At 34.3% G+C, this 15,000-nt stretch overlaps 1 protein-coding gene across 13 annotated transcripts in view; it reads right to left on the bottom strand.

Annotated features, from left to right (window-relative positions):
* Positions 1-1,266: 1,266 nt before the first annotated feature.
* The window catches only part of mdy (diacylglycerol O-acyltransferase), a 145,372-nt gene continuing 131,638 nt past the window's right edge, over positions 1,267-15,000 (bottom strand). For all 13 annotated transcript variants that reach the window (XM_085663220.1, XM_085663221.1, XM_085663222.1 and 10 more), the window contains 3 exons: positions 12,461-12,639; positions 6,996-7,146; positions 1,267-6,509 (listed from right to left, as the gene is read on the bottom strand). In XM_085663220.1, coding sequence (XP_085519346.1) covers positions 6,333-6,509; positions 6,996-7,146; positions 12,461-12,639 — 507 coding nt within the window. In that variant the 3' untranslated portion in view covers positions 1,267-6,332. The remainder of the gene's footprint in view (positions 6,510-6,995; positions 7,147-12,460; positions 12,640-15,000) is intronic.

The following is a 15,000-nucleotide window of genomic DNA, read 5'->3' as shown; positions in this document are numbered from 1 at the left end:
CTTCCGAACGTGATAATTCATTTCCCGTAGTATAAAATAAACCGGTCGTATCTCTATTCTGAATTTTGTATTCCCTACGTCGTACTCTATGTAGCTTTTCAAAAAATATATTAGACTAAGTTTGTCGAAATATATGAAACGACGAATTTGCATTTTTCGTCCTTTTTTTTTTTTTTTTTTTTTTTCTTTTGTTTTTGGAATTAAAGAACGAAAATTTCACACTTCCAATTGAAAAATTGTTCAATGTTTATCATTTGCTCTTTCCACTTTCCTTTCTTTTTTCTTTCATCTTTTTTTTCCTTCTCAAAGAATTTTTATCCCTTTCCTCTTATCCCATTTAATTATACGAATCAGTGTGTGAACGATGAAGTAATAAAAAAAAAAAAAAAAAAAAGAAAAAGAAAAAAGCAAGAAAAATAAAATATTTCAAATAATATAAATTTGATATTAAACATTACAAAACAATGATTCTCTATTTTCTATATATTATAAATAAAAGTGAAATTCGTGCTTGGAGAATAAAAAATGATTAATAGGATGGGGTTGAGAGGGAGGAAAGAAAAGAAAAAGAGAAAGAAAGAAAAAAAGGAAGAAAGACAGGAGAAAGAATAAGGAAGGTGAAAAAAAGAAAACACAGAAGAAAATTGTCCAACTTTTACGATATCATCCCGTAAGAACAACTTTTATTGATATTATTAAAATTTATAAAATTGACGAACGGTATAGCGTATCTTCTCTCTCTCTTATATACATACATATCAAGTACAAGGTAAGAAGGGTTTCTCACCCCCTTCCCTCTCCCTCCCGTATCTATCCTCCTCATTATATTAAAGTTAGATATAACGTTAGGTCCAAAGAGAAACTTTGGGTCTTAACGTTTGCAGGGATTCTGGAGGAGGGTTAGAACACGTACTTACATGCTATGTCCGTCACGTACTTGGACGCCATTTAACAAGCTCGCGTATACATCGTGGTGACGCAGACGTATGTTCGACTGTCGACGGGGAACCCTCTGCATCATTAATTTATCCATCGCCAGGCTTTCCTCAGGTCAAACGGGTCTCAGTGACATCGAGTCTCATCAGACAAGAGGAAAGCTCAAGGGTCGTCGGTTAAAAAAAGCATTCCTTTCGAGAACCCTAGCCTATATACCACTTTCTCCCACTACTTTTTACTGGATACTAACTCACCTCAACTCAGACACAACCCTCCGCCCCTCCCCCACCTCTCCTCACCCCCGACACCTCAATCCATCCACCACTTTCATTCTCTTTTACGCCTTTCTTCTTTCCAGTCCGTTATACTCCTCTACCTCTATCCCTCCTACTTCTACTTTATTTATTTATTTATTTTTTTTTCGTTTCCTCTTTCTTCCTCGTTTCCTTTTCCTTCCTTTTCTTTTCTTTTCTTTTCTCTCTCTCTCTCTCTCTTTCTCTCTCTCTCTCTATCTCTCTCTCATTTTTCTGCTCTTTTCTTATCTTTTTTCGTCAGCATTATATTCGTGTATATACATGAGCCTTGCGATCGGTTCTTCTGTTTTCTTATTTCAGCACAGGTAAAGTGAATTTAATAAGAGAAAAAGAGTCTTTTCTTTCTTCTTTTCGTTCGATCTAACCATTTCTTTCTCTCTCTTTCTCTTTTTCTCTCTCTCTCTCTCTCTCTCTCTTTCTCTCTTTATCTCTGTCGTTGACTTCTGTTTCCATCAAGAGGGAAAAAGAGACACGTTCCCGGTGAGATATTTCATTCTCGTCGATTTTCCATCGAAAGGGAAGATGAAGAAGAAGAAGAAAAAAAGAGAGAGAGAGAGAAAAAAAAAAAGAATAAAAATGAAGAGAAAAAAGAAGAAAGAAAAAAGATGAAAAAGAAAATAGGGGTGAAAAAAAAAATAGAAAGAAGAAGAAATGGTAAGAAAAGGGGGGGGGGGAGAAAGAAAAAGAGAAGTAATAAATAAAAAGGAAAAGAAATTTGAAGGGATGTTATCTATCTATCTATCTATCTATCTATCTATCTCTATCTCGTAATGGTCGATTCATTCTTTCCTTTTCTATAGCATGCTCGTTTTCTTCTCTTGCCTCTCTCTCTCTCTCTCTCTCTCTCCCTCGTTCTCTCGCTCTCTCGCTCTCTCTTTTTGTCGTCATACTGACTTTTCTTCCTTGACAACGGTGCTTCTTTCTCTATTAACGTTACAACGGCGATACACGAATCGTAGAATACCTTTCTTTGGGAAACTTACCTTTTGTTATTGTCTTTTACTTGCCCTCTTCCTTTTCTTTCCTTATATTTTTCTTTTTTTTCTTTTTTCTTTTTTCTTTTCTTTTTTCTTTTTTTTTTTTTTTGTTGAACACAGAAAGTGGGGTTATGAGAATGTGAGGATGGGGAGAGGAGGGAGGGAGGGAGGGATGTGGAGGGTAGAAGAAGCGGAATGACGGGGGTGGGGGGTGGGTGGGGAGGACCTCCAGAGTAAGGAAGGGGAAACGGGTTTTCCTTTGTATTTCACCGCAAAAGCTCATCCCTACTAGCATCCTCTTTTCTCTTTTCTTTTTTCTTTTTATTTTATCTTTTTCTCTTTTTTTTTTTCATTTTTCTCATTTATTATTTCTTTTTTTTTTATTTCTCTCAGAAAACTGCTTGCCGCTGATATCGTTTCTGCTACAAAATAAAAGAAACTTTACGAGGCTCCGGTACTTTTTCTCTGTGTATTTATATGTGCATGTATGTGTGTGTGTGTGTGCTTGTTTGTTGTGATCTTATATAATGAACGGATGATATTAAAAAATTGCAATCGATATTGTAGAAATAAAAAAAAAAAAGAAAAAAAAAAGAAAAAAATGAAGAAATTTGAAGGTATATATTTCAGAAAATTAAAAAAGAAAAAGGAGAGGAGAAAAGGTCTTGCGCCTTTGTAAAAGAATTTTAAGAATCATTATTGAATCAATAATCGAAAATATTTGGGGAAATATTTTACGTGGAAACATTTGTCTCGTCGTACGTATTATATAAAATTTATTTGCCATTTATTTAAGAAAATAAATAACAGATTAATTATCCTACGATCTAATTCGATCTAACGTTATATTCGTTTTATTGTACAACATATCCTCCTTTCCCTTCCACCTCCTTCACCTATTCATCTTCTTTTATCGTTTGATTAATTCTAAAAAAGGAATCGTGATCCAACGATATGATCATACATTATATATATATATATATATATATACGGTCGTCATATTGTTTCATATTTGTGTTTCGGACGAATGCTCGAAATTCTTCTCTTATGCATTTTTGCAAGTTCCATCTCAGTGCATTCTTAAACCTCTTACGCTTGGCTTACTTCTTCTCAAAGCTCACCTCGGGAATATACGCCCTGGTTTAGTTTCATTCATTACAATATATATATATATTTTACTTAAGACTTATATATTCGTTTCTTAATATTACTCGTTTGATTATAATTTGTTCGGCTATAAACAAAAAGGTATATATATATATATATATATATATATATATATATATATATGTATGTATGTATGTATGTATGTATGTATGTATGTTCATATGTAGTAAAGGTTGGGCGAAAAATTCTCAGGCTCGTCTCGTGTAGTTTTTACGACGAACGAGGAAAAAGTAAAAAAGAAAAAGTAAAAAAGGAAAAAAAAAAAAACAAAAAATGATGTCTAAAAAATCTTTAGAAATAATAAAAAATTTTTAAAATCACTTAGAAACTTATGAGTCCATCTTGTTTATATCTTATATATATATATATATGTGTGTATGTGTGTGTGTGTATAGGTATGTATGTCTTATCAAAATGTCGATAAACAAAAGAAAAAAAAAAAAAATAGAAAAGAAAACGAAACGATTCTATATCATAGAAATTCCCCATCCCCTTACCAGGAGCAGGACGTGGAAAGGGAATAAAGAAAGAAACTAGGAAAAGGAGGGTAAATCTCGGAGAAAAAGACAAAAAAAAAAAGAAAAAAGATAAAAGAAAAAAGAAGAAGAGAAAAGGGCTAGCATTTCAGCGACGAACCTTGAAGGTACTTCTTGGACTCTTATTCGATGGATGGGATAGTAGTAAAAAGAAATTTCAGAAAGATAAAAAAAAAAATAAAAGAAAAGATAAATATCGTAAGAGACATCTCTTTCTCTCTCTCTCTCTCTCTCTCTCTCTCTTTCTCTCTCTCTTTCTCTCTCTCGTTTATTCGATAATAATAAATCGTTAATATATTATAGTCAATCATCTTAGGAATATATTTTGCAATAGAGAAAATTTGTAGAAAATCTTTAATTCCTTCGATAAATTGTGGCACCGAATATATATATATATATATATATATATATATATATATATATATTGTGTGTGTATGTGTGTGTATATATATATATATATAGGGCGGATTGAAAGTTTTCATATGAACCAAAAATTCTAAAATTATATTAAACGTCAATTATACTTTTACGAAATCATTAAGGACAATTTTTCTTTTCTATTTCTCTTTTCTTGTTTCTCCTTTTCTTTTTTTTTCTTTTTTTTATTTTATTTTATTTATTTACTTATTTTTTTTTTTTGTTCAAATTATACAACTACAAGCCTAGCTTGTAAAACTGCTAGCCTGTAAAAATTATAAGACTTGAAAAGTCTTGAAAAAAAAGTAATTGACTTTTAAAATCACGTAGGAACTTTTGGCCCACCCAAGGACTTATCGCTCATTCTACATATATATATATGGAGCATGTAAAATTGTTGGTAGGTTGATAACTGACATCTTATTTGCGGCGTGTTCAATTGAACCATATATAAAATTAATCGTTTAAAATGGACAATAACGAAAGTGTATTAATTATACTTGTTTCTTTGCCTTCTATTTTTTTTTCTTTATCTTTTTTTTTTTCTTTTTTTTTTTTCTTTGAGGAATTACACTTTCCGATTAGTCTCTTTAAGTACAAAGAAGGGGAAAGTGTTAAAAGGACCTCGTCAATTTTGTGCTCTTTTTCGGATAAAAAGAAAAAAAAAGCAAAAAAAAAGAAAAAAAGAAAAAAAGACAAGAAAAGAAAATTTGTTCGAACGTGCATATATATTATCCAAAGAGCACCTGGGAAATTAGAAAAATTTTTTTTGCAAGATAAAATTGAAAACTTATGATTCTGATATCTAACGAAACGTTTAAAACTACGTTCTCGAGTAAATGATTATCTACCAGCTACCAGAAATGGAACGTGTTTTTCTTTCATTAGTAGCATATATACATACATATATATATATATATATATATATATAAAGTATGAAATCGAAAACGTAGAAGCATTTCCATAGAAAATACAAGTTAACCTTTATACGAAGCGATCTGTGCACCATGATATCATATATGGCGAATAATTTAAATATATGTACGTGCATTATTCTTGTCCTTTTCATTCTTTCTTTTCCTTCTTTAATTTTTTTTCCTTTTTTTTTTTTTGTTCTCTAACAAAATCCAATTTAACTATTAAATCCAAGAGTTTTGCTCTCTCTCTCTCTCTCTTTCTCTCTTTCTCTCTCTCTCTCTCATACATACACACACACACACACACACTCTCTCTCTCTCTCTCTCTCTCTCTCTTTCAGACACATACACATGTATAATTTCTTCGAAAGAATGTCTACATTAACATTATTATAGAATTTATCCAAATACCAACTACGTTAATTACCACGATGTTATAATACGTAAGTGTACGTTGTTAATTGTAATAAAGAAGAAAAGAAAGAGAAAAGAAATAATAAGAAGAAAAAGAAATTTTTTTTTTTTTTTTAAAGAAAAAGAAAAACAAAAAAGAAACTTAAGGAATCATGACGAGATATATATATATATATACATATATACATATATATATATATATATATATATATATATATTTATAAGGCACTCGTACTATCCTCGATCTTACACACATATTTGTTTTCTTTTCTTTCTTTTTTTTTTTTTTTCTTTCTTTTCTTTATTTTTCTTTAATTCATATATTTCTTCGTAGAAGATTCTTTCTTGTAGAAGACAAACGATGAAAGAAAAAAAGAAGGATAGAGAAAAAAAAAGAAAGAAAAAAATAAAAAAAGAAAAACGTTTAACCGACACACCAACCACCAATTGTTTAAATATTAAAAAAATAATTCTAGTGTCAATTAAAATTATCAAATTTTTAACGATACAAATTCTTTACTCCTTTTTCCTTCTCTTATTCCTTTAACTCTCTCTCTCTCTTTCTCTCTCTCTCTCTCTCTCTCTCTCTCTCTCTCTCTCTCTCTCTCTCTCTTTCTCATTATTGATATTTCTAATTCATAAATTATACTCCTTTTATACGATCGAGTAATCCTCGAGCAGTGTCTCCCCAAAATGAGTAACCACATAGTCGTGATAGTACATCAGAATGCAAAGGGGTTGTCCAATGATGAGACTCGACCAAACGACGATGTTACCCCACCTGGCGCCCCAATGTCTCTCTACCAGCTTGCTCAACGCGGACAACGGCATCTGAAAAGGATAATTCACGGCTTTACGATGACTATGTCGATTGCAAACTACGAAGGCACGCGATTTCTAGAACATACTCTATATATCTCTCTCTATCTCTCTTTATCTTCCTCTATCTCTCTCTCTCTCTCTTTCTCTCTCTATCTATCTATCTATCTATCTTTCTCTTTCTCTCTCTTTACCTGTCACCGTACATATAACGAGTACGCTAAAAGGAAACTTTCCGGCAGCAATGTATGCATGAACGAAGTACTATACAAACGAGAAAGACAGATTGACAGAGAGACAGAGAGACAGAGAGAGAGAGAGGGGAGGAGATATATATATATATATATATATATATATATATGTATATATGTTGAAGTAAGGAAAGTTTCCAAAACTTCTTGCATGGAACGTGTCGTCCTATGACACTAGTTAATCGATTGATAATATCGATGAGAATAAATTATTATTTCAATCTTAAATCCATGTTTAAATACTCACTTGAAGCATCATACCCATGAATGCCCAAATTTTAAATGTTTTCAATGGTACACTGACAAGATATTCATGAAAGAATGCACTTATGAAAAAGACCGTAATCGATGCCGTCGTCTTGCTATAACCCATCTCGACGACCGGTATATAAAGATGCCTGTAAATAGAAAAGAAAAGAAAAGAAGTAAAAGAAAGAAAGAAAAAAGAAAAAATAAATAAATAAATAAATAAATAAATAAATAAATAAATAAATAAATAATTACAAATACACGCATTATATTTCATATGATTATAGAAAAGATAAAAATAGTATGAGAATGGGATAAACACGGACAAGTTTTAATATCGTAGAATAATATAAATATACTTTACGAAAGTCGTGAATGCTTTGTAAAATGAAACCGGGCATTATATACAATTAATTGCAATTTGTTATAGATGATAATGATGAGAGAAATTGGAAGGGGAAATCTGGGGAAAATAAATGGTTGGTGGGATCATCGATGAGAGAATTTGAGATGGAAAAAGAAACTTGCTTATATAATATAAAAGAATCCGATAAAGTGTAAATTACAGGTTTGGTCCGATCGTTAATTAATTGAAAACCCCAAACCCCAATCTCGGCTTCAATCCCGACCAATACTCGTACTCCCACTCTAACTCTCAAACCCTATCCCTACCCCCAATCCCCGTGGCCACTTCATTCTACTACCGCATCCTCTCCCCACCCCCTCCACCCTTTCTACCCTGCCCATCGTGAAAACGAACTATCGAATGGCTATTATTCCAAAACGTTTATCGTAACTTCGCAAACAACGTTTCTTCGAGAACTTTAAAGTCTACGAGAAAAGTAAAGTGGGGGGGGGGGAAGGGGCGGCCAAGAAAGGGAGGATAGAAAAAGAGGAAAAAAGAAAATAGAAAAAAGAGAAAAAAAAAGAAAAGAAAAAGAGAGAGGAAAATAAAGAAGGGGATAGAGAAAGAAGGAAGAAAGAAAAAAGAAAAAAGAAAAAAGAAAAAAAAAAAGAAAAAAAGAAAAAACAACAAATAAAATAAAACAAGTCACAAAGCTAAAAGCAATTAGCGATAAATATCGTCGGTAGACGTTGCTACCAACGTTGCAACGATTTATCGACTTTAATACCTTATTTATCGATATGGAGCATCTAGAAATGGTAGACTCTAGAATGTATAAACAAGAAGGTACTCGATGATAAGGCACGCAGAGAAAGTGAAAGAAAGAGACGATAGATAGAAAGTGTCTACGTCTGTATATATGTGTGTGTGTGTGTGTGAGAGAGAGAGACAGGGATAAGATTTCAGGACGGAAGAGTATCGAAACTTCAAGTATAGGCTTTGCCAAAAGTTCTCCTCACCGACGTTACAAATCAATTATCCTCTTTCGAGACTTTCGAGAGATTTAATGTTTTCCCCCTTCCCCTGCCTTACCCACTACCCACGCTTCTTACTACTTCTCTTCTTCATATCTTTTTCTTTTTTCTTTTTAGATTGTATCGTAAAAAAAAAAAAGAAGGAAAAAAAAAAGGAAAGAAAAATCCGAGCCTTCGTAACTAAACGTTTTACATGATTTATAACCAAAAGGTTGACTGAGTTTTAGGGAAGGAACAGAGAGAGAGAGAGAGAGAGAGAAGAGAAGAAGCGGAGAGAGATAGAGAGAGAAAGAAAGAGAGAGAGAGAGAGAGATAGAGAGAGAGAGAAAAGAAAAGTAAGTGCAAAGAAAAAGAAAAAAGAAAGAAGAAAAAAACAAGGAGAAGAGTCGTAAGAAAAAATCGATTTTAATCTCGATAATCATTTGAAAACTTATGATTCAACTTGGAGAAACTTTTGTGACATTTCGATCTAATCGCCCCCTCCTTCCCCCTCCTTCCCTCTCCCCTCCCTCCGCCTAGTACTATCATCATCCCCTAATAGCGGCAGTAGTGAATATTCCTCGGTGATCTCTTTTCGTTCGTAGAAAAAGGATCTTTCTTGTTGGTACGATTTCTTTTTTTTTTTCCTTTTCTTCTTTTACGAGTAAAGCAGGAGAAATCGTAAGGTAAAGGGATTTTCCGGAAGGGATCGTTAGCAGGGATGGTTTATCAGAAGGGACGCATTCGAAAGTGGCAGAGAGAGAGAGAGAGAGAGAGAGAGAGAGAGAGGAATATGGAGGAAGAGAAGAAACGTGTAATGGACGGTGTAGGAGGGTGGGAATAGGTAAAGGGCAAGGGATAAAACGAAAAGTAGGAAAGGAAGGAAGGAAGGAAGGAAGGAAGGAAGAAAATCCAAAAGGTGAGACGTCGTCGTCGTCGTCGTCGTCGTCGTCATCGTCGTCGTCGTCGTCTTCGAAGACGACAGTTCTGAGAGTTTCACGCGCGTTGCACCTTTCAGAAGATTTCCCTGTCCCTTCCTGGCATCCTTCCTTTACTTGCCTTTCTCCCGTTAGATCCTCACCCCCATTCGCCAACCACCTCTCGAACTTTCCTCAACCCTTAACCTCCTATGCTCTATCTTTTTCCGTCCCTCCCCGTTTCCTTCTTCGTATAGCAATCTTCGTTTTCATCTTCCTTTACCTTTTTTCATCCTTCCTTCTTTTTCCCTCTTCATCTTCTTCTTCTTCTTCTTCATTTTCTCATTTTAGAGAGAGAGAGAGAGAGAGAGAGAAAGAGGCAGATAAAGAGAAAGGAGAGGGTTGAGAGAAAGAGCAAGAGAGACAGAGAGAGAGAGAGAGATGCTTGGAAATATCTCTAGTTATAGAGACATTATAAGTGCCCTAGGGAATAAACAGCGTTCTAAGTGCGCGCACATTGCGATGCGTATCGGCTTTTCCCATTACAAACCTGAAAAGACGACTATGTTAGTAGCTTCCTTGTCGTCGTCGTCGTCGTCGTCGTCGTCATCGTCGTCGTCATCGTCGTTGTCGTGGGTCAGAAGAAAATCTTTTTTTTTCTTTTTAGTTCATTCGTCCTTTCTTTCTCCCTCTCTCTCTCTCTCTCTCTCTCTCTCTCTATTCTCTCTCCTTTTCTGGTATGTAGAAAAGAAAAGCATGGAAAACTAATGTAAAAAGCTTTGGTGATACTATAAAGAGAGAGAAAGAAAGAAAAATATGTAATCCGATGTGATTATTTTCTACTTTCTCTTTTGCCTATTTTTTCTATTTATATCCTTTTTATACGTCAGAGGAGCCTTTTTTTGTTGTTGTTGTTGTTTTTTTTTTTCTTTTTTTGGTTCACTAACGTCATACCAGAAGCGATTTTAATTTATTTAAACGACAGATCAAAAAATAACAAAATAAACATTGGTATAGTTGAGTGCTTGTCAAAATAAGAGTTTTATCTGAAAAATCGAATCTCTCTCAATGAAAAAAAAAAAAAATAAATAAATAAATATATATATATATATGTGTGTGTGTATATAACTATAAGTACGTACATATGTACATACGTCGTGGGAACGATCATCGAGTTCGGGGAATGGCAAAGAGAGTTCGCTTTGAAGTCAGCCAAGAGCTAAGTTTCCTACCTTTTGCGAAAAGCTCTTTTTATCAGTAGCTACCTCGTTGCCGGAGGAAAATGCTTTTTAAACTTCAACCACCTCAGAAATCTAGACGCGAAAACATCGCGCGTGTATGGTCCGCGTGGTCCTACAGTAGTAAAATAGTCCTTATTTGTGTGTTTGTGTGTGTGCGCGTGTGTCAGAGAGGGAAAAAAAAAGAGAGAGAGAGAGAGAGAAAGAGGAAATTAGAAAGGGAACAAAGAAAATGAAAAGGGGGAGAGAAAAAAAATAAAAAGCAGAGAGAGAGAGAGAGAGAGAGAAAGAGATACGTCGGAATAGGATTTAAAATAATTAGCCGCGTTGCAATTTACGCAGGCTGAAAAGAAAGAGAAGAGAGAGAGAGAGAGAGAGAGAGAGAGAGAGAGAGAGTGAGATAGAAATATAGAAAAGGCTCTGTAAGTTGGGATGGGAGGAATGGGTGGGTTGATGGGTGGTTGGGATGGTAGGAAAAAGGAAAATGTAGAGAAAATATAGCGAGTGTAGGAACAAACCTTGGCGGAAAACGATGCTACGCTTAGCTTAGAAGAAAACCGTGATCCACGGAAATTTCTCTTCCTCCTTTTCGGAGAGAGAGAGGGAGAGAGAGAGAGGGAGGGAGAGAGAGAGAACTAAAACAAGGTAAAGCGTGAGAAAAAGGGTAAGGGAAACAGAGAGAGAGAGAGAGAGAGAGATAGAGAGAAATAGCGAACTAGAACAAGCTAAAGAAAGAGAAAGAGAGAAAAAGAATGAAGGAAAAAGAGGTAGGTAGCTGAGTCTCGGGTAGACAGAACGCGGCACTCGCGAAAAATGTAATTAAATCTTCTTAAAGCGAGAGGCACACTCGTTAACGAAGTTTAACCGGTTCGGTAGAAAGGAAGAAGCTCGATCAAAGGTCCAGCTTACAGGAGGATGCTGAGTTCTCATCGTGTTTCCACTTTCTCATCCTCTTTCTCATTCTCTTTCACCTTCTTTATCTTCGTCTTCTTCCTCGTCTTCATCTTCTACTTCTTCTTTTTTCTTTTTCTTTCACTTCGACTACTACTCCTTCTTCTTCTTCTTCTTCTTCTTCTTCTTTTGCTTTTACCTTTTACCTCTTCTTTGCTTCTTTTTTGCTGTTTACTCTTGAACTACTTCCACCATAACTCCCTCCCATACCCATTCTCCCATCTAACTATTCTCCTCTCTCTCTCTCTCTCTCTCTCTCTCTCTCTCTCTCTCTCTCTCTCTCTCTCTCTATCTATCTCTCTCTCTCTTTTTCTCTATCCATAATGTTCTACTCCGTGTACCTTTCACTCTGTGTAAGGAAAAATTCTTCGGGCACTTTAGTCCGCATACCTTGGCCTTCTTATTCTTATTCTTATTTTTTTTCTTCCTTCCTTTTCATATTATTCTTCTTCTTATTATTCTTCTTCTTATTATTCATCTTCTTCTTCTTCTTCTTCTTCTTCTTATTCTTATTCTTATTCTTCTTCTTATCTCCAGTAGAGCAAACGGATAACGTAATTATAAACTATCGTACTTACTTGGATTAGATATACCAACAATGTATAAAGTAATTATAATAACCTACCCTATCAGAGATATATATATATATATATATATATATTTTTTTTTTTTTTTTTTTCATAAAAAACTTTATTCTTTTTAACTAATAAATATTTTCTAATGAAAACTTTCATTTCTATTTATTATATCTTAATATTAAAACAATCGATTCGTTCTTAAATCTATTAATGAAAAATTGAATGTGATTTTTTTTTTTTATGTTTATGTATATAATATATATATATATATATATATATATATATATATATATATATACTTTACATACGGTATATACATTCACGGCTTCGTAATGATAATATTTACTTTTATCCCATATTTCACGATCGATAATAATTCAAATTTATAAAATGATATATTAATGATATTAATAAACTCACCTTACGGCCCATCTATGTACCAGCATATTCCAACTTCTCCAAAACGTATCGATATTGTTCGAATTCCACCAATCGCAATAAAAATTTCGATCGGCGAAGTGTAATAATTCGCCCATCAAATTTAAATACGAGTGAAATATCAGATAGAAGAAGCATAGCCACATCAAATGATTCGGTATCTGAAATAATAATGAATTATTTTTTTATCAAAATAAATCGTGTAAATTGATAAACAACACATTCCAGGCTTAGCCTTCCTCTATCACTCTATTATGGTCAGGTAAATATCAATCAAAAATGTGTTAATGACGAGGAATAATTAAAATCGATAGAAGCAAAAGAAAAAGAAAAGAAGAAAAGAGAAAGGAATAAGAAAGTTCATGAAAGAAGAAAAAAAATTCATATAAAAATGGGTCAAAAGTTGGATGACGCGACTTGAAATCATTCGACTCGAAATTAAGAAAGGAATGAGAATAAAAGTAGAAAAGAAGAGGATAGCATAGAGAATAGGATAGTAGAGTAAAGTAGAGTAGAGTAGAGAAGGGAAGAGGAGAGGAGAGGAGAGGAGAGGAGAGGAGAGGAGAGGAGAGGAGAGGAAAGGTAAGGTCAAAGACAAACGCAATGAAGGGAACAGACCAAGGATACCCTTTGGTAGATGCATACTTTCGAGGAATTATCCGTTAACAAGAATTTGGAAGTTATTTCATTCGGGATGCCTTTTACGAGTCTGGCTAGTACATATACCCTTTCCACGTTTTCCAAGCTCCAACCACTACCCCCACCACCACCACCACCACCACCACCACCACCACTACCACTTCCTCCTCCTCCTTCCATTCCACCCCAAACCCTTCCCCTTTCGCATCATCCCATTTACCAGGTGCTTTCGACTCGCGGCATCATTCACGTGCTTCCGCGGTCCCTTTTGCACCGAGCAAAGGACTTAATAATGCAGACCCGGTACAAAGGTCAAGTCTCTTGACTGCCGCCCGAAGGCATTCGTAGCACATTTGTGGAAAGATACAGAAGGGTCCTTTTTGGCAACCTGGAAGTCGAAGCATTCTACTTCGTCAGCATCCTTCCTTCTTACTTTAACTATCTCTCACTCTATCTCTCTCTCTCTCTCTCTCTCTCTCTCTCTCTCTCTCTCTCTCTCTCTACTTCTCTTTCTTTCTTCTCTTTGTTTTTATTTCTATTTCCCTCTTGCTCTTTGTCTTTGTCCTTTTCTCTCTCTTTTTTTTTTCCCTTTATTTCTTCCTTTCTTTATCTTTGCCTTCACGGACGTAGAACTTAGCTCGACGTTTTAATTTCGTTTGTCCTGGCATGGCTACCAGTGAGTTTCGAGCCGAGTAAACGGACGAAACTGAGAAACAGAGTCGAATCGTTTGAGATACCTCCTTGACGAAACCTTCCTCCTTCTCTTCCTCCTTCTTCTCTTGACGACGAAAAGGGAGGGAGTGAGTATCACGAGAAACTTGCAGTGGGAGTGAGTGGGAGTTGAGGGAAAACCCCTCTTTTGACCAGAGGCTATCTCAAAAGGAAATGTCTTTTCGCGACGAAAGATTTCTTATCGTTCTTTGAGCCTCATTTTCCCTCTCTCTCTCTCTCTCTCTCCTTTCTCCTTTTTTCTTTCCTATCTCCCCTTTCGCCCGTATTTCTTTTTTTCTTTTTATTTTTTTCTCTGCTTTTTTTTCCCTCTATATTTTTTTTTCTCCCTTACCTTCTTCGTTATTTTCTTTTTCCTCTGTTTTTTTTTCCGTTCTCCTTCACCCCCCCCCTCCCTCCCATCTTTCTTTTTCCTACTTCTTCTTCTTCTTCTTCTTCTTCTTCTTCTTCTTCTTCTTCTTCTTCTTCTTCTTCTTCTTCATCTTCTTCCTTTTTTTTTTTCCTTTTACCTTATATCACCCGCCACAATCTCCTCTCTTTTCCAAGATTTTCTCTCTCCGCGCTATCTTGAGAAATAAAATAAGCTTCGAACGTCTTCGCAATTTGTTTTTCTTCTCTTTTTCTTCCCTCCTCTTTCTTCGTTCTTCTCTTTTTTCTTTTTTTTCCTTTTTTTTCTTTCTCTTTTCTTTTTTATCTTGGATTTTCGTTCGCTCCGTTTATATGTTTTCTCTATTTTCTTTTTTGTTTTTTTTTCTCTCTCTTTCTTTCTTGTTTCTTTTTTTCTTTTCTTTCTTTTTTCTTTTTTTTTTCTTTTTTTTTTTTTTTTTTTTCATTCTTCCTTTCCTTTTATTCAATTATACGAAATAATATGGCATCGTAAAATCTATTATTACTATCGTTCGATGTTAAAACCGTCGTAAGCGACTTAATAAAAGATTTCAGATCTTTTTCTTTACTTTTATAATTATCGAAATCATAATTGATAGTGAGATTGTTAATTGGAAAAAAAAAAATAAATAAATAAATAAATAAAAATATTACGTTTTTCTAGATATGCGATCAATATTACGATTACAGATAGATCAATGATTTCATTTCTAATTGTACAATATAATAATATAATTTCTTACAATAAACAAACATATCGCGATATA

Source organism: Vespa mandarinia, chromosome 21, assembly GCF_050613455.1.
Source record: "Vespa mandarinia isolate Hongniang chromosome 21, ASM5061345v1, whole genome shotgun sequence".
Classification (NCBI taxonomy): Eukaryota; Metazoa; Arthropoda; class Insecta; order Hymenoptera; family Vespidae; genus Vespa; species Vespa mandarinia.
This window is presented reverse-complemented; position numbering and strand designations above follow the sequence as displayed.